The sequence below is a fragment of the Pempheris klunzingeri genome, chromosome 11 (genome assembly GCF_042242105.1).
Source record: "Pempheris klunzingeri isolate RE-2024b chromosome 11, fPemKlu1.hap1, whole genome shotgun sequence".
Classification (NCBI taxonomy): domain Eukaryota; kingdom Metazoa; phylum Chordata; class Actinopteri; order Acropomatiformes; family Pempheridae; genus Pempheris; species Pempheris klunzingeri.
The window spans coordinates 1,537,832-1,557,005 of record NC_092022.1 but is presented as its reverse complement, the minus strand read 5'-3'; the positions used below and the strand labels follow the sequence as shown (position 1 = coordinate 1,557,005).

Here is a 19,174-nt window from a genome sequence, read left to right as displayed (position 1 = left end):
TGGATGAATGTCTGGTTGCATTCCGGGTTTGCCGTCTCTTCAGACAATACATATCAAGGATACAATTGTGTTTGCTTATTCTGGGTTCAAATTGATTTTCAAATTTCATATTTAGTACATATTACTATCCAATGTTCTAGATCCGTCTAAATAACAAAAATCTACTAAAGTCATTAAAACAACAGAAAGACCTTCCTCTCCGATTTTAGTTCAGACTAGTTCAAATTTGATGGTACTTTACACATTTTACCATAGTTGTGAAATAGGTCCACTGAATTTATAAGGGGGTGAGAGGTCTGAAGAGGTTCTGCCATAATAACCTCTCTCTGTTTCTTGAATTTATTTTTGGTCATCTGTAAAAACCAGCAATTCTTTTTTTTTTTTTCAGAGTCTTATTACTTTCCTATTTTCTGCTTACTTTCCCAAGTGTTTGTTGTTTTTACACTGTTGTTCTAAAAAGGACTGCCCATGATGAATACCTAGATGTTCAGTTCTATAGTTCTGAATTTTAGCTAATGATCACAGGGTTGGTGGTTCAGTTCCTAGTTTCTGCTTTTACTATTATGTCAAAGTCCTAAACACAAAAGAGAACTATTTAGATCACACTTAGAAAATGGATCACCAGATTTTTTCTCTCTTGCCTCTCAGTGATTCTGTAGCTGCGGTCAAATTGACCCTAAAGATAAAAGATGTTGTTAAACTTTAAGATAACAGGACGGTATATAACCACTGGGTCTTCCTCTCCAAGTCACCCTGCTACCTCCTACTGCTGGAAGTCCAACCTCATCTGATCATCACAACAAGGTACGGATCTCATTCTTACCCTTCATCATAGCATCAGCTGTTTGGATTCACATCTACATTAAAGAGTTTTAGTGTTTCTCATGGACAGTTCCTCATAGTGCTGGGTTTTTGTGAAACTCTCTCCAAAAAGATTAGATTTTTTAATTTGAGATAACATTTAAACAGTGCCTATACTTATCTACAGTGCATCACTTCATTAATGTACTGTGTCTTTCCACAGATGGCATCAGGTCTTCAGTTCGCTGTGCTCCTCTGTTTGTGTGGACTGTGGATTGGAGCAGATGTGAGTACTATGCACTGTAACATTGTTCTTTGAACAGATCTTCAGTGCTAAACTTTAACATGAAACTGGTTAAACATCACTTTGATCATTTCTTAATAATTTCATCATTTCTTTCCTCTTCACAGGCAACATGTCCACCAGGTCGGTACTCCTCAGAAATTTGTATATGAAATTCTCCAACTACTGTAGTTAGCACTTTGTGACCTCACTTCAGGTTATTGATCCTCAAAATGGATTATTTTAAGGTTGCTTGTCTTGGTGATGAAGGTGGTGTGGTGGAACAATGTTCTCTTCTCTCACTGGCTCTGGACCATTGCTTTCAAATTTTGATATAGGTGGCTGCAATGCAGGTTGCCCTCGTGGTTGGAATGGGTTTGCCCAAAAATGTTATGCGTTCCACCGCAGGGAAAGAAACTGGGCTGCTGCTGAGGTATGTTTTGAAACACTGTGGCGTATGCTTTAGACCAGCTCTGTAGTAGATGCCCTTGCCTCATTCTTTGTGTCTTTATTATTTCACACTTTGTCTCCCTCGTTAGCGTTTCTGCAATCATCTTGGTGGGAATCTGGCTTCCCTCCACACCATAGACGAATACAACTTCATCAGAGGAGTGATCCTCAGACAGATTGGCTACCATAAATCAACTTGGGTTGGAGGTCATGATGCAGTAAGGGTGAGTGGTTTAGCAAGAAGCAGCATCTGACACAGCTATTCTGTGCTCCTGATATTAAATATACATTTTGTTTTTTTAAAGCTCAAAAACAATCCCCTGCTGTTATTTACAGATACTTTCAGTATTTGCCATAATTCTGGAGATCTACGTTTCTGAGACTTTTGCTGCTACCAATGAAACTTATTCAAATTGAAAAACTTAACTGACTGCATACTGCTACGCTGCACTGTTTGTTTCATTTTATAGCAGCACACACGTAATTATACTCCCATTTATTGTGCTGCATGGCTGGATGTCACCAGGGGTGAAATGTAATTTTTGTGATTGCTGTGAATCTCTTTCAGGAGGGTGTGTGGCTGTGGAGTGATGGTTCTCTGTTTGACTTCACTGGCTGGGCTTACAGGGAGCCCAACAACTACAAGGGAAGAGAGGATTGTATGGAGATCAACTTTGCAGGTACAAATTCATTACCTCTTGTCCTCTTGATTGGGACTTTTACTCAGAAGCAACGTGGAAATCAGTTGTGAAAATCCAAGATAGAAAAATTGTGTTTCGTAAATAATAAGGTGATGTAATCTTACATTGTGAATAGATTTTTTAAGTTTTACAATGGAATTTGGTTTGGTTGTTTACTTGTAGTAGTTGATTTTATCTCCAACTCTGAAGTATTTAAAACCCACGTTTAGGAGAGTGCTATATAACAGAAGTTTGTACTTAAGTGAATAATAAACAATGTCAATGAGAAAATGTTTTAGGCCTCTAACACGTTATTGTTTCTTTCTCTCTGAATCTGTCTACAGGAAGGGACTATGTCAACGATAACAGATGTTACAGAAGGAAATCTTTTGTTTGTGTCAAGAGCCACTGCTGAAACATCTACTATGATGACGTCACATCTCCTCAGATGATGTCACTTCTACCAGGATGTCTAGCCTCGACAGCTGTGATTTAATTTCAGTTGAATCAATAAACAGATAAATCCTGCTCAACAATCTCTCTGATTTCTCTATAATATCATCTCATTCACCAAAACTCAGTATTTCTATTAATCATCAAACGTATTCAATCAATCAATCAACTGATTGAAAAAAATTGCATTTCAAATGATAAAATCACACATTTACATCACATCAGAAATACACTTACAGTAGTGGCAGACCATGGGGCCACACGTGGAAATAAACAGTCAAATGAAGTAAGAAAAATAATGGCCAAACTCCAGGGATTTTCCCTTCTGACAGCTAGCAAACATCGAATGTTAACAATACAACACGTTTAAAAATGTGTTGCAATGTATTTTGAAACATTGTAAATGCATTTAATACACATTCAAACTGAGTTATATTGAGCTGAGAAATTTTAGAAAAAGCTTCTGGTTCTGGTCAGTTTGTGTTGGAACAACAGAAGAAGTGATTAATAATTTCATATACCTCTCCATCACATGTGCTTCTGTCTTCTGTCATGGTGTTCTTTTCTGGGTAGCTTTACCTGTAAGTGAGCAAACACACATTTGGGAATAATAGTAAAAGGAGCTACAATTCTTTTTGGTTCTAAATAAGCGTCATAATATAAGATCTTCATCACACCATTATCGTGGGCGAAAGAGTTCACAATAACAATATTATAGAAACATCTAAAAACATCTTGAAACAATAACAACAGTAATAATAATACCATTGGTCAAATGATTTTTCTTTATTGTGCAATAATGCAATGCAATTCATGTTGTGTATCTTCTAGCAGATTAAACACTGTGCTTGAGGATGTTGCTTTTGAAACAAGGTTGCTGAAGAGGCGACTGTTCAATCAAACCAATCAGGCAGAATGCCTTTCAAAACCTTTCGTTTAAATATTATGCTGAAAGTACTACAACATTAGCTTCTTAAACATAATCTCAATTAACACTAAAGCTACTTTATCAACTTAAACACTCAGTACTAACATTACTAACACTAGTTCTTACTATGGATTCATCTGTTAGTTCCACTTTTAATCTGTTCAGGCTTACAGGAGCTGGGATCAGACACCTACTTACTTGGCTGTCACATGGAGTCTTCTCTGCTTTTCAATAAGATATATACTTCATATGTACTCCAAGACTGCTAATATCCAATTAATGTGCCATTGTTGTTACAGGAACACTTCATTATTATTGTACTGGAGGCTCAGTGAGTTGGAGACACGGTTCCGCACCATGGAGCATAAGTCAGCTGTAGCTAGCCAGCCCCCAGTAGCCGGTGCGGGCCGACCTATCTTAGCTCCTACTCCCCCGGCGGTTCCCGCGCAGCCGGGAAACCAGGGCGGCTGGGTGACTGTCCGGAGGAAACATAGTCCCAAGGAGAAGCCCACGGTGCACCACCACCTTCAGGTGTCCAACCGATTTTCCCCACTTAGCGACACACCCGCTGAGAACCAGACTCTGGTCATTGGAAGCTCCATAGTCAGGAACGTGAAGCTAGCGGCACCGGCGGACATAGTGAAGTGCATCCCGGGGGCCAGAGCGGGAACCATAGAGTCAAACTTAAAGCTGCTGGAGAAGGCTAAACGTAGATTTGGTAAGATTGTAATTCACGTCGGCGTTAATGACACCCGATTACGCCAATCGGAGGTCACTAAAATTAATGTGGAGTCGGTGTGTAACTTTGCTGAAACAATGTCGGACTCCGTAGTTTCCTCTGGTCCCCTGCCCAACCTGACCAGTGATGACATGTACAGCCGCATGTCATCATTTAACCGCTGGCTGTCGAGGTGGTGCCCAGCTAACAATGTGGGCTTCATAGACAATTGGCAGTCTTTCTGGGGAAAACCTGGTCTCATTAGGAGAGACGGCATCCATCCCACTTTGGACGGAGCTGCGCTCTTATCTAGAAATATGGAGAAGTTTATTAGTCCTAAAACTTGACAATCCAGAGTCGAGACCAGGAGGCAGAGCTGCAGTCTTACACACTTCTCTGCTCCTCCATTAGAACAGTCACCCACCCAACATCCTATAGAGACTGTGTCCGTCCCCCATTCAGATCATTTAGATCTATTAAGTCCAACAGGAGAGGAGTTCAGCATCAACATTTAATCAGAGTTAATACCACTGGCACTATGAAACAGGACAGGAGAGTTAAACTGTTAAACATCAGATCTCTGCCATCCAAAGCTGTTTTAGTAAATGATCTGATATCAGACCATCATAATGATTTATTGTGTCCGACAGAAACCTGGCTGCACCATGAAGAATATGTTAGCCTTAATGAAGCCCCCCCCCCCAGTCATACTAATACTCATTTTCCCAGAGATTCTGGACGAGGAGGTGGAGTTGCAGCAATCTTTAACTCTAGTTTAATAGTCCAACCTAGACCTAAACTCAATTATAACTCCTTTGAAAGTCTTACTCTTAGTTTTTCACACCCAACCTGGAAAACTCTAAAACCAGTGTTGGTTGTCACAGTGTACCGCCCTCCTGGTCCATACTCTGAATTCTTAACTGAGTTTTCAGAGTTTTTATCAGATTTAGTCCTCAGTGTGGACAAAGTGATTATAGTAGGTGACTTTAATATTCATGTGGATAATGATAATGATGGTCTCAGCACTGCTTTTGTCTCACTATTGGACTCAATTGACTTCTCCCAGAGTGTAAATGAACCCACTCACTGTTTTAACCACACTCTTGACCTTGTTCTGGCTTATGGTGTTGAAACTGAACAGTTAACAGTCTTTCCACATAACTCTATTTTATCAGACCATTACCTGATAACATTTGATTTCTTGCTACAGGACTATGCTCTATATGACAGAGAGGTCCTCACTAGATCCTTATCTGATAGTGCTGTTGCCAAATTTAAGGAGGTGATTCCTTCAGTATTTCAGCCAGTGTGTCCCTGTGCTGTGGATGACCCCCATGTTAATCTGAGCCCCTCCCAAATTGATTATCTGGTCGATAGTGCTGCAGGTTCACTGCGAATGACACTAGACTCTATTGCCCCTCTAAAAAAGAAGAGAATTAAAGAAAAGAGACAAGCTCCCTGGTATAACTCCCAGACATGTGAGCTTAAGCAACACTCAAGAAGGCTAGAAAGGACATGGCGGGCCACCAAAGTGGAAGAATCCTGTTTAATCTGGCAAGATAGTCTTAAAACCTATAGAAAGGCCCTCTGTAATGCCAGAGCCGCCTACTACTCCTCATTAATAGAAGAAAATAAAAGCAACCCTAGATTCCTTTTTAGCACAATAGCTAGGCTGACAAGGAGCCAGAACTCTATTGATCCTTGTGTTCCCTTAGAGCTCAGCAGTAACGACTTCATGAGCTTCTTTAATGAGAAAATTCTAACTATTAGGGACAAAATTCAGCACCTCCTGCCCTTAACAGGGTCTGGTCCAACCTCAAACCTAGGAACCATAGAAACAGCTGTTAGACCTGATGTGTACTTGGACTGTTTTTCTCCAATTGATCTTGCTGAATTGACCTCAATAATCTCCTCATCTAGATCGTCAACATGTCTCCTAGACCCCATTCCTACTGGACTCCTTAAAGAGGTCCTGCCCCTAATTAACACGTCCTTACTGGATATGATCAATCAGTCTTTACTAACAGGCTATGTACCGCAGTCCTATAAAGTAGCAGTAATTAAACCTCTCCTGAAAAAGCCTACTCTTGATTCAGGTGTGTTAGCTAACTATAGACCTATATCCAACCTTCCCTTTCTCTCCAAGATCCTGGAGAAAGTTGTAGCTAATCAGCTGTGTAATTTTTTAAACTGTAATAGTCTATTTGAGGATTTTCAGTCAGGTTTTAGAGCGAACCACAGCACAGAGACAGCACTGGTGAAGGTTACAAACGACCTCCTCATGGCATCAGACAGAGGACTCCTCTCTGTCCTGGTCTTGTTAGACCTGAGTCCTGCTTTCGACACCATCGACCATCACATCCTGTTACAGAGACTGGAACAGTTCATTGGTATAAAAGGAACTGCATTAAGCTGGTTTAAGTCCTATTTATTAGATCGATTTCAGTTTGTACATATTAATAACGAATCCTCTGTCCACACTAAGGTTAGACATGGAGTTCCACAAGGTTCAGTGCTTGGACCAATACTCTTTATCTTATATATGCTTCCTCTGGGTAATATTATCAGGAAGCACTCCATTAATTTCCACTGTTATGCAGATTATACACAATTATATTTATCAATAAAGCCTGATGAACCCAGTCAGTTGGTTAAACTTCAAATCTGCCTTAAGGACATAATGTCCTGGATGAGCAGCAACATTCTGCTGCTAAATTCAGATAAAACTGAAGTTATTTTGCTTGGCCCCAGACACCTCAGAGACAGCTTTTCCACTACCTTAACTGCTCTGGACGGCATTAATCTGGCCTCCAGCTCCACTGTGAGGAATCTGGGAGTCTTATTTGATCAGGATTTGTCCTTTAACTCCCACATTAAACTGATTTCTAGAACTGCCTTTTTCCATCTACGTAATATTGCCAAAATCAGGCCCATCATATCCACTGATGATGCAGAAAAATTGGTCCATGCATTTGTCACTTCTAGGTTGGACTATTGTAACTCATTATTATCAGGCTGCCCCAATAAGTCCTTAAAGACTCTCCAGCTGGTCCAGAACGCTGCTGCTCATGTTCTGACGAGAACTAAAAGAAGAGACCACATTTCTCCTACTGGCTTCTCTTCATTGGCTTCCAGTAAAATCTAGAATAGAGTTTAAAATCCTTCTCCTCACCTACAAGGTTCTTAAGGGTCAGGCTCCATCATATCTTAAAGAGCTTATAGTACCGTACTACCCTACTAGAGCACTGTGCTCCCAGAATGCAGGTCTACTGGTGGTTCCCAAAGTCTCCAAAAGTAGTTCAGGAGCCAGAGCTTTCAGCTATCAGGCTCCTCTCCTGTGGAACCTCCTTCCAGTTTGGGTTCGGGGGGCAGACACCCTCTCTACATTTAAGAGTAGACTAAAAACCTTCCTTTTTGACAAAGCATATATTTAAGGGCTGGCTCAGGCCTTAGACCAGCCCCTAGTTATGCTGCTATAGGCTCAGACTGCCGGGGGACTCCTATGGTGCACTGAGCTCCTCTATTCTCTATCCTCCTCTTCCTCTCCATCGTTATGTCTCATGTCAGTCAAATGTCTGCCTCTAACTTGCTATCTTCCCCGGAGCCTTTCTGTGCTTTCTCATCTCTCAGGTTCCTGTGGATCCTGTGGATCCTGGTCCTGGTTCTGCTGATGTGGTTCCCTGGTTCCTATGGATCCTATGTGGTTCTCCATCAGCCAATGGATGTGCGTCTGTCCAAGGCTCCAGCCTGTCCGTCCTTGGGAGCTGGATCTCTCCTTCACTGTGGTGCTCCCGGAGGTTTCTCTTTTCCCACTGGGTTTTTTGAGTTTTTCCTTCCCGAAGAAGGAGGGTCATAAAGGGCAGGTGATGCCTCGGACTGATCCACCGGACTGATCCATTGGCCTCATCGACTGCTGGACTCTTTATTAGATTGTTTGTTCGCTTACACTTGTTTATTTCAGTGAACTTTGTAAAGCACTGTGAGACACTCTGTTGTGATATTGGGCTCTACAAATAAAATTGAATTGAATTGAATTGAATTGAATTGAATTGAATTGAATTGAATTGAATTGAATTGAATTGAATTGAATATAAAACATTGAGGTGCATTTAACAATTCAAGGGAATAAATAAATTGTAAACATGTAGATTTAAATACAACAGAAGTGGTCAGAAGTTGTTTCTACTGCACTATTACTGAACACATCCAAAAGTTATAAGATAAAAAGTTAAGCTTGGCTTCTCTATCTGTCCACACTAGCTTCTATCTTAATCACCCAAGTGTGTGTTCTTTCTGTCTCCCTCTCTGTCTAGTCTTTCTTATCAGTCAAAGTCAGTTAAAGTCTTATTTAATATATTTCTGTTGCTGGTAGTAAAGCTAGTTCACTAGAGCTGGGAAGCTGCTGCTCACACTTATCTTTGTCTGCTTATTTTCAAAAAGTAAGACATGGTTTAGTTAATGACACCTGCTCACAAACAGAGCTTAACAGGTTGTCTTGTATGGTGGGAGACATACCAAGAGCAACTAAGAAATGTGAAGAAAAGGAAACGGTTGGTAGACAAAGTTAAATACCAGCATTCAAACATTAAGAGAAAAACATACCATCTTGGCCTCTCCTGAATGCATCCAAGTTCTTGCCGTGGAAGTCAGTTAATCTTCTTCTTCATCTTATTCAATTGATCTTGAAAATTTCAAATTGAAATTTGATGGTGCTTTACACATTTTTCCATAGTTGCCTAATAAAAGTATCTGACACGTAAAATTAGGTAATAGTTTTAGTTACAATCATTTTCTAGAGGTTTCAGGTGCTGGGTTAGCTTTTTCTAACTCTGATCTAAATATTTCTCTCTCCTGTGAATATGACTACCCAACATGTCTTAAAAATGGATTTGTCATAATGAACTTTGTCAAAGTGCAAAAACACATTCTTTTGATCAAAAAGTATTAGAACAGGGAACACTAAGCTGAACCTGCAGAGATAAACACATCCTGGAATTCACTAAACACAACCAGTCCTATGTGAAAGTAGAAGATATTCCTTTAGATAAGATATTTCTTTATCAGTCCCATGACGGAGACATTTACAGGGTTAAATCAACAGACACTTACATGGATGAGCCTGAAAAAATAATATATATGTAATTTTTCCCTCTTGAAAGACCGTCCTGTCAAAAACCTTTTTACCAACTTTTTTGAGTCCTAAACACAAAAGAGAACTATTTAGATCACACTTAGAAAATGGATCACCAGATTTTTTTCTCTCTTGCCTCTCAGTGATTCTGTAGCTGCGGTCAAATTGACCCTAAAGATAAAAGATGTTGTTAAACTTTAAGATAACAGGACGGTATATAACCACTGGGTCTTCCTCTCCAAGTCACCCTGCTACCTCCTACTGCTGGAAGTCCAACCTCATCTGATCATCACAACAAGGTACGGATCTCATTCTTACCCTTCATCATAGCATCAGCTGTTTGGATTCACATCTACATTAAAGAGTTTTAGTGTTTCTCATGGACAGTTCCTCATAGTGCTGGGTTTTTGTGAAACTCTCTCCAAAAAGATTAGATTTTTTAATTTGAGATAACATTTAAACAGTGCCTATACTTATCTACAGTGCATCACTTCATTAATGTACTGTGTCTTTCCACAGATGGCATCAGGTCTTCAGTTCGCTGTGCTCCTCTGTTTGTGTGGACTGTGGATTGGAGCAGATGTGAGTACTATGCACTGTAACATTGTTCTTTGAACAGATCTTCAGTGCTAAACTTTAACATGAAACTGGTTAAACATCACTTTGATCATTTCTTAATAATTTCATCATTTCTTTCCTCTTCACAGGCAACATGTCCACCAGGTCGGTACTCCTCAGAAATTTGTATATGAAATTCTCCAACTACTGTAGTTAGCACTTTGTGACCTCACTTCAGGTTATTGATCCTCAAAATGGATTATTTTAAGGTTGCTTGTCTTGGTGATGAAGGTGGTGTGGTGGAACAATGTTCTCTTCTCTCACTGGCTCTGGACCATTGCTTTCAAATTTTGATATAGGTGGCTGCAATGCAGGTTGCCCTCGTGGTTGGAATGGGTTTGCCCAAAAATGTTATGCGTTCCACCGCAGGGAAAGAAACTGGGCTGCTGCTGAGGTATGTTTTGAAACACTGTGGCGTATGCTTTAGACCAGCTCTGTAGTAGATGCCCTTGCCTCATTCTTTGTGTCTTTATTATTTCACACTTTGTCTCCCTCGTTAGCGTTTCTGCAATCATCTTGGTGGGAATCTGGCTTCCCTCCACACCATAGACGAATACAACTTCATCAGAGGAGTGATCCTCAGACAGATTGGCTACCATAAATCAACTTGGGTTGGAGGTCATGATGCAGTAAGGGTGAGTGGTTTAGCAAGAAGCAGCATCTGACACAGCTATTCTGAGACTTTTGCTGCTACCAATGAAACTTATTCAAATTGAAAAACTGACTGCACCAGGGGTGAAATGTAATTTTTGTGATTGCTGTGAATCTCTTTCAGGAGGGTGTGTGGCTGTGGAGTGATGGTTCTCTGTTTGACTTCACTGGCTGGGCTTACAGGGAGCCCAACAACTACAAGGGAAGAGAGGATTGTATGGAGATCAACTTTGCAGGTACAAATTCATTACCTCTTGTCCTCTTGATTGGGACTTTTACTCAGAAGCAATGTGGAAATCAGTTGTGAAAATCCAAGATAGAAAAATGGTCTTTCATAAATGATGATGTGGTGTAACCTTACATTGTGAATTGCATGTTGTTTAATTTTTACAATGGATTTTTGTTTGGTTGTTTACTTTTTTTATTCAGAAAGTGATTTTATCTGCAACTCTGAAGTATTTAAAACCCACGTTTAGGAGAGTGCTATATAACAGAAGTTTGTACTTAAGTGAATAATAAACAATGTCAATGAGAAAATGTTTTAGGCCTCTAACACGTTATTGTTTCTTTCTCTCTGAATCTGTCTACAGGAAGGGACTATGTCAACGATAACAGATGTTACAGAAGGAAATCTTTTGTTTGTGTCAAGAGCCACTGCTGAAACATCTACTATGATGACGTCACATCTCCTCAGATGATGTCACTTCTACCAGGATGTCTAGCCTCGACAGCTGTGATTTAATTTCAGTTGAATCAATAAACAGATAAATCCTGCTCAACAATCTCTCTGATTTCTCTATAATATCATCTCATTCACCAAAACTCGATATTTCTATTAATCATCAAACGTATTCAATCAATCAATCAACTGACTGAAAAAAATTGCATTTCAAATGATAAAATCACACATTTACATCACATCAGAAATACACTTACAGTAGTGGCAGACCATGGGGCCACACGTGGAAATAAACAGTCAAATGAAGTAAGAAAAATAATGGCCAAACTCCAGGGATTTTCCCTTCTGACAGCTAGCAAACATCGAATGTTAACAATACAACACGTTTAAAAATGTGTTGCAATGTATTTTGAAACATTGTAAATGCATTTAATACACATTCAAACTGAGTTATATTGAGCTGAGAAATTTTAGAAAAAGCTTCTGGTTCTGGTCAGTTTGTGTTGGAACAACAGAAGAAGTGATTAATAATTTCATATACCTCTCCATCACATGTGCTTCTGTCTTCTGTCATGGTGTTCTTTTCTGGGTAGCTTTACCTGTAAGTGAGCAAACACACATTTGGGAATAATAGTAAAAGGAGCTACAATTCTTTTTGGTTCTAAATAAGCGTCATAATATAAGATCTTCATCACACCATTATCGTGGGCGAAAGAGTTCACAATAACAATATTATAGAAACATCTAAAAACATCTTGAAACAATAACAACAGTAATAATAATACCATTGGTCAAATGATTTTTCTTTATTGTGCAATAATGCAATGCAATTCATGTTGTGTATCTTCTAGCAGATTAAACACTGTGCTTGAGGATGTTGCTTTTGAAACAAGGTTGCTGAAGAGGCGACTGTTCAATCAAACCAATCAGGCAGAATGCCTTTCAAAACCTTTCGTTTAAATATTATGCTGAAAGTACTACAACATTAGCTTCTTAAACATAATCTCAATTAATACTAAAGCTACTTTATCAACTTAAACACTCAGTACTAACATTACTAACACTAGTTCTTACTATGGATTCATCTGTTAGTTCCACTTTTAATCTGTTCAGGCTTACAGGAGCTGGGATCAGACACCTACTTACTTGGCTGTCACATGGAGTCTTCTCTGCTTTTCAATAAGATATATACTTCATATGTACTCCAAGACTGCTAATATCCAATTAATGTGCCATTGTTGTTACAGGAACACTTCATTATGAAACATTGAGGTGCATTTAACAATTCAAGGGAATAAATAAATTGTAAACATGTAGATTTAAATACAACAGAAGTGGTCAGAAGTTGTTTCTACTGCACTATTACTGAACACATCCAAAAGTTATAAGATAAAAAGTTAAGCTTGGCTTCTCTATCTGTCCACACTAGCTTCTATCTTAATCACCCAAGTGTGTGTTCTTTCTGTCTCCCTCTCTGTCTAGTCTTTCTTATCAGTCAAAGTCAGTTAAAGTCTTATTTAATATATTTCTGTTGCTGGTAGTAAAGCTAGTTCACTAGAGCTGGGAAGCTGCTGCTCACACTTATCTTTGTCTGCTTATTTTCAAAAAGTAAGACATGGTTTAGTTAATGACACCTGCTCACAAACAGAGCTTAACAGGTTGTCTTGTATGGTGGGAGACATACCAAGAGCAACTAAGAAATGTGAAGAAAAGGAAACGGTTGGTAGACAAAGTTAAATACCAGCATTCAAACATTAAGAGAAAAACATACCATCTTGGCCTCTCCTGAATGCATCCAAGTTCTTGCCGTGGAAGTCAGTTAATCTTCTTCTTCATCTTATTCAATTGATCTTGAAAATTTCAAATTGAAATTTGATGGTGCTTTACACATTTTTCCATAGTTGCCTAATAAAAGTATCTGACACGTAAAATTAGGTAATAGTTTTAGTTACAATCATTTTCTAGAGGTTTCAGGTGCTGGGTTAGCTTTTTCTAACTCTGATCTAAATATTTCTCTCTCCTGTGAATATGACTACCCAACATGTCTTAAAAATGGATTTGTCATAATGAACTTTGTCAAAGTGCAAAAACACATTCTTTTGATCAAAAAGTATTAGAACAGGGAACACTAAGCTGAACCTGCAGAGATAAACACATCCTGGAATTCACTAAACACAACCAGTCCTATGTGAAAGTAGAAGATATTCCTTTAGATAAGATATTTCTTTATCAGTCCCATGACGGAGACATTTACAGGGTTAAATCAACAGACACTTACATGGATGAGCCTGAAAAAATAATATATATGTAATTTTTCCCTCTTGAAAGACCGTCCTGTCAAAAACCTTTTTACCAACTTTTTTGAGTCCTAAACACAAAAGAGAACTATTTAGATCACACTTAGAAAATGGATCACCAGATTTTTTTCTCTCTTGCCTCTCAGTGATTCTGTAGCTGCGGTCAAATTGACCCTAAAGATAAAAGATGTTGTTAAACTTTAAGATAACAGGACGGTATATAACCACTGGGTCTTCCTCTCCAAGTCACCCTGCTACCTCCTACTGCTGGAAGTCCAACCTCATCTGATCATCACAACAAGGTACGGATCTCATTCTTACCCTTCATCATAGCATCAGCTGTTTGGATTCACATCTACATTAAAGAGTTTTAGTGTTTCTCATGGACAGTTCCTCATAGTGCTGGGTTTTTGTGAAACTCTCTCCAAAAAGATTAGATTTTTTAATTTGAGATAACATTTAAACAGTGCCTATACTTATCTACAGTGCATCACTTCATTAATGTACTGTGTCTTTCCACAGATGGCATCAGGTCTTCAGTTCGCTGTGCTCCTCTGTTTGTGTGGACTGTGGATTGGAGCAGATGTGAGTACTATGCACTGTAACATTGTTCTTTGAACAGATCTTCAGTGCTAAACTTTAACATGAAACTGGTTAAACATCACTTTGATCATTTCTTAATAATTTCATCATTTCTTTCCTCTTCACAGGCAACATGTCCACCAGGTCGGTACTCCTCAGAAATTTGTATATGAAATTCTCCAACTACTGTAGTTAGCACTTTGTGACCTCACTTCAGGTTATTGATCCTCAAAATGGATTATTTTAAGGTTGCTTGTCTTGGTGATGAAGGTGGTGTGGTGGAACAATGTTCTCTTCTCTCACTGGCTCTGGACCATTGCTTTCAAATTTTGATATAGGTGGCTGCAATGCAGGTTGCCCTCGTGGTTGGAATGGGTTTGCCCAAAAATGTTATGCGTTCCACCGCAGGGAAAGAAACTGGGCTGCTGCTGAGGTATGTTTTGAAACACTGTGGCGTATGCTTTAGACCAGCTCTGTAGTAGATGCCCTTGCCTCATTCTTTGTGTCTTTATTATTTCACACTTTGTCTCCCTCGTTAGCGTTTCTGCAATCATCTTGGTGGGAATCTGGCTTCCCTCCACACCATAGACGAATACAACTTCATCAGAGGAGTGATCCTCAGACAGATTGGCTACCATAAATCAACTTGGGTTGGAGGTCATGATGCAGTAAGGGTGAGTGGTTTAGCAAGAAGCAGCATCTGACACAGCTATTCTGAGACTTTTGCTGCTACCAATGAAACTTATTCAAATTGAAAAACTGACTGCACCAGGGGTGAAATGTAATTTTTGTGATTGCTGTGAATCTCTTTCAGGAGGGTGTGTGGCTGTGGAGTGATGGTTCTCTGTTTGACTTCACTGGCTGGGGTTACAGGGAGCCCAACAACTACAAGGGAAGAGAGGATTGTATGGAGATCAACTTTGCAGGTACAAATTCATTACCTCTTGTCCTCTTGATTGGGACTTTTACTCAGAAGCAATGTGGAAATCAGTTGTGAAAATCCAAGATAGAAAAATTGTGTTTCGTAAATAATAAGGTGATGTAATCTTACATTGTGAATAGATTTTTTAAGTTTTACAATGGAATTTGGTTTGGTTGTTTACTTGTAGTAGTTGATTTTATCTCCAACTCTGAAGTATTTAAAACCCACGTTTAGGAGAGTGCTATATAACAGAAGTTTGTACTTAAGTGAATAATAAACAATGTCAATGAGAAAATGTTTTAGGCCTCTAACACGTTATTGTTTCTTTCTCTCTGAATCGGTCTACAGGAAGGGACTATGTCAACGATAACAGATGTTACAGAAGGAAATCTTTTGTTTGTGTCAAGAGCCACTGCTGAAACATCTACTATGATGACGTCACATCTCCTCAGATGATGTCACTTCTACCAGGATGTCTAGCCTCGACAGCTGTGATTTAATTTCAGTTGAATCAATAAACAGATAAATCCTGCTCAACAATCTGTCTGATTTCTCTATAATATCATCTCATTCACCAAAACTCAGTATTTCTATTAAACCTTCCTCAAGCATCTTCAATCAATCAATCAAAATCAGACAGTGAGATGTTTTGAGAATATAACTGTTCCAAGTCTATCCATGGGATATTGTGGTTACTTTGGTGAATCCATTTAGCCACATATTCTACTTAATTTGCCAGAAAGTAGAACAGGAAGTTTGGTGCATCTAATCCACAACGTGATTTTGTTTTTTGTAAAGTAGCTACTTTGCTTTTTTTATTTTTCCGGTAAAAGTGTGTAATGAGAGAGTCAATAGATTTGAACCATTTATATGTTGGTGTGAAATTGTTTATGAGGTTGTTTATGTGTCTGAGGTCTTCTTCTACTGTTTTTAACAATGGACTGTAAATGAGATGGAACAGCTCTGACAGCTGGAGCGAGATTTCAGTACCCAAGTACCAAATGTTACCAGTGCATTGGCGGCAACTGTATTGAAGATGCCACCAAAAAAGTGAAGGCAGATCATCATTATTGGGGCCGTATATATGCTTGGCAATTACAAATTTTGTGTTATAGATGGATGCTGTAATTATTATATATTGTCCTTCAGGGTCAGCAGTTGTGGAGTGGTGAATTAGAGGATTAGAGTTTTTTACCTCTGTCTCCTGGCATAAGATGCTGAGAATACTTGATTAAATTGTTGAGGTTGTGTAATTCTGAGTGTCATGAATGACTTCGTTGTAGAAAACATATATCAGCATTTAGTTAAATATGATTTAAAATCTTTATCCTCTTTGTCTGGGTGTGAATGCCGCGCATATTCCATGTTATTAAGTGTCATGATCGTGAGTGAGAGCCTCTGTTATGGTGTGATCTGTGTACAGGGCTGATTTATGTCTGTGCTAAAATATGCAACTACGATAAATGACATAACCGCAAGAGCATATTAGCAAGACAGATTGGTGTGAGGACATAAGGTTAGGCAGCGAGAGAAAGCAAAGAAAGAAGAAGAGTCTGAAGGGCCCCCTCAGACTCTTCTTCTTTTGGAGGATGGGGTGGATGAGCTGCCGTTGTTAGTGTCAATGTTGTGCTGTTGCTGTGAGCAGTAGTGGTTGATGAAGGCTTCCTAGTCTGCCATTTCCTCCACTTCAATGCTGTGTGTTCCTCGTAAAAAACACGGGAGAAAAACGGAGATGTAGTCCTGTAGCTTTGGTTTTATTTCAATGAGATTTCCTTGTCTGTATTGTACTTTAGTGTCTGTGAGGATGTCTGTGTTAATCTTGGTGCCCACAGCTGGAGAGAGAGTGCCGCCATGTTCAATCTCACCTCTCTGTTCCATTCTCGCGATACTCGACCCTCTCACGCTGCCGTCGAGCCCAGATGCAGACTAGGAGCTTCATCCATCAGCGTCTCTGAAGAGAGAGCAGGATGGGAGCAGGACGTGTGGTCATCTGCAAATAAACATAGCACAAAAAGTAAGGAAATTTGTGTTTGGTAGATTATTTCTTTGCTGTAACAATGGAAGCAACACTTGCACTGGAACCTGAACATGTGGAGGAACGTTATGTTCAGCGATGAGTCCAGATTCTAAATAAACAGGCTTTCCAACAGTATAACATTTATTTCCAAGAAGCATTGTTAGAACAAAGAAAAAAGCTACCAAAAAACACATTTCCTTACTTTTTGTGCTGTTTATTTCACAATAAAATCATTACAAAACACAAAAACTCTGATGTAAACACTGCATTATATTTAGTTTGACTATCACGTTCTTAAGGATATATCTCTGAACTTAAATGCAAGCCAACACACACCAGACTTTACAGAAACAAAAGCTTCAGACAAACATACTGACATCACATAAGCAACATTATTCAATTCAATTCAATTCAATTGTATTTGTATAGCCCAATATCACAACAGAGTGTCTCATAGTGCTTTACAAAGTTCACTGAAATAAACAAGTGTAGGCGAACAAACAATCTAATAAAGAGTCCAGCAGTCGATGAGGCCAATGGATCAGTCCGGTGGATCAGTCCGAGGCATCACCTGCCCTTTATGACCCTCCTTCTTCGGGAAGGAAAAACTCAAAAAACCCAGTGGGAAAAGAGAAACCTCCGGGAGCACCACAGTGAAGGAGAGATCCAGCTCCCAAGGACGGACAGGCTGGAGCCTTGGACAGACGCACATCCATTGGCTGAAGGAGAACCAGGGACCAGGACCAGCGGGACCAGGACCAGGATCCATGGGAACCAGGGAACCACATCAGCGGGACCAGGACCAGGATCCATAGGAACCAGGGAACCACATCAGCAGAACCAGGACCAGGATCCACAAGAACCAGAGAACCACATCAGCAGGGCCAGGACCAGGATCCACAGGATCCACAGGAACCTGAGAGATGAGAAAGCACAGAAAGGCTCCGGGGAAGATAGCAAGTTAGAGGCAGACATTTGACTGACATGAGACATAACGATGGAGAGGAAGAGGAGGAGAGAGGAGCTCAGTGCACCATAGGAGTCCCCCGGCAGTCTGAGCCTATAGCAGCATAACTAGGGGCTGGTCTAAGGCCTGAGCCAGCCCTTAAATATATGCTTTGTCAAAAAGGAAGGTTTTTAGTCTACTCTTAAATGTAGAGAGGGTGTCTGCCCCCCGAACCCAAACTGGAAGGAGGAACTGGAGGTTCCACAGGAGAGGAGCCTGATAGCTGAAAGCTCTGCCTCCTGAACTACTTTTGGAGACTTTGGGAACCACCAGTAGACCTGCAGTCTGGGAGCACAGTGCTCTAGTGGGGTAGTACGGTACTATAAGCTCTTTAAGATATGATGGGGCCTGACCCTTAAGAACCTTGTAGGTGAGGAGAAGGATTTTAAACTCTATTCTAGATTTTACTGGAAGCCAATGAAGAGAAGCCAGTACAGGAGAAATGTGGTCTCTTCTTTTAGTTCTCATCAGAACACGAGCAGCAGCGTTCTGGACCAGCTGGAGAGTCTTTAAGGACTTATTGGGGCAGCCTGAATTATAAATACTTCACTACAGTTTCAAAGTCTTTTGTGTTTAACTCAACGCTTAATGTTCCAATTAAAGATTAAACCCCCGCAGGGTGTCTGTGGACATTACCTGTAAACATGGATGCTGAAAAACCCCCAACAGGTGTCCTTAACGCTGCTCAGGTGGGCGGTGAGTGTGCCCAGGATGTCAGTTAGCTAGCTAGCTAGCTAAGTTTAGCTAAGCTATCTTAGCTAGCTAAGCTAAGATCGGCGCGGCAACATAAAAGTTTTCATGAACAAATAGTTTTATAATACCTAAAACTCTGACAGGGATTTAATCTGTTATATGAGGCCAAAATATTGAACACTTACCGGAAACAACACTCGCTCCGCTCATTTCGGCAGTTAATTATTCAACAAGCTAACGTTCTCCAAGAGTAATCAATTAGTGT

The 19,174-nt window shown here is 39.8% G+C and overlaps 4 protein-coding genes across 4 annotated transcripts; all 4 read left to right on the top strand.

The window, feature by feature from the left end:
• Positions 1–1,037: 1,037 nt before the first annotated feature.
• On the top strand, positions 1,038–2,629 carry LOC139209224 (galactose-specific lectin nattectin-like). Its single transcript, XM_070838857.1, has 5 exons — positions 1,038–1,103; positions 1,423–1,517; positions 1,624–1,758; positions 2,103–2,214; positions 2,559–2,629. The coding sequence occupies exons 1-5, from the start codon at positions 1,097–1,099 to the stop codon at positions 2,627–2,629; spliced, it is 420 nt and encodes a 139-aa protein (XP_070694958.1). The 5' UTR covers positions 1,038–1,096.
• Positions 2,630–3,874: 1,245 nt separating this feature from the next.
• Positions 3,875–4,648, top strand: LOC139209223 (uncharacterized; the record flags this gene model as incomplete). The annotated part of the gene is made up of 1 exon (XM_070838856.1): positions 3,875–4,648. A coding segment is annotated over exon 1 (774 nt), but the record flags the coding sequence as incomplete, so codon positions are not given.
• A 5,328-nt stretch (positions 4,649–9,976) lies between these two features.
• On the top strand, positions 9,977–11,374 carry LOC139209222 (galactose-specific lectin nattectin-like). The gene is made up of 5 exons (XM_070838855.1): positions 9,977–10,042; positions 10,362–10,456; positions 10,563–10,697; positions 10,838–10,949; positions 11,304–11,374. The coding sequence occupies exons 1-5, from the start codon at positions 10,036–10,038 to the stop codon at positions 11,372–11,374; spliced, it is 420 nt and encodes a 139-aa protein (XP_070694956.1). The 5' UTR covers positions 9,977–10,035.
• A 2,837-nt stretch (positions 11,375–14,211) lies between these two features.
• On the top strand, positions 14,212–15,612 carry LOC139209221 (galactose-specific lectin nattectin-like). The gene is made up of 5 exons (XM_070838854.1): positions 14,212–14,290; positions 14,610–14,704; positions 14,811–14,945; positions 15,086–15,197; positions 15,542–15,612. Exons 1-5 carry the CDS (start codon positions 14,212–14,214, stop codon positions 15,610–15,612), a joined length of 492 nt encoding a protein of 163 aa, XP_070694955.1.
• Positions 15,613–19,174: the final 3,562 nt, after the last annotated feature.

Bases quoted from the DNA above. Each gene is read 5' to 3' on its own strand.
- LOC139209224 (XM_070838857.1), top strand. The intron at 1,518-1,623 runs GTATGTTTTGAA...CTCCCTCGTTAG, and splicing joins GAAACTGGGCTGCTGCTGAG to CGTTTCTGCAATCATCTTGG. The intron at 1,759-2,102 runs GTGAGTGGTTTA...AATCTCTTTCAG, and splicing joins GAGGTCATGATGCAGTAAGG to GAGGGTGTGTGGCTGTGGAG.
- LOC139209222 (XM_070838855.1), top strand. The intron at 10,698-10,837 runs GTGAGTGGTTTA...AATCTCTTTCAG, and splicing joins GAGGTCATGATGCAGTAAGG to GAGGGTGTGTGGCTGTGGAG. The intron at 10,950-11,303 runs GTACAAATTCAT...ATCTGTCTACAG, and splicing joins TATGGAGATCAACTTTGCAG to GAAGGGACTATGTCAACGAT.
- LOC139209221 (XM_070838854.1), top strand. From the start codon at position 14,212: ATGGCATCAGGTCTTCAGTTCGCTGTGCTCCTCTGTTTGTGTGGACTG. The intron at 14,946-15,085 runs GTGAGTGGTTTA...AATCTCTTTCAG, and splicing joins GAGGTCATGATGCAGTAAGG to GAGGGTGTGTGGCTGTGGAG. The intron at 15,198-15,541 runs GTACAAATTCAT...ATCGGTCTACAG, and splicing joins TATGGAGATCAACTTTGCAG to GAAGGGACTATGTCAACGAT.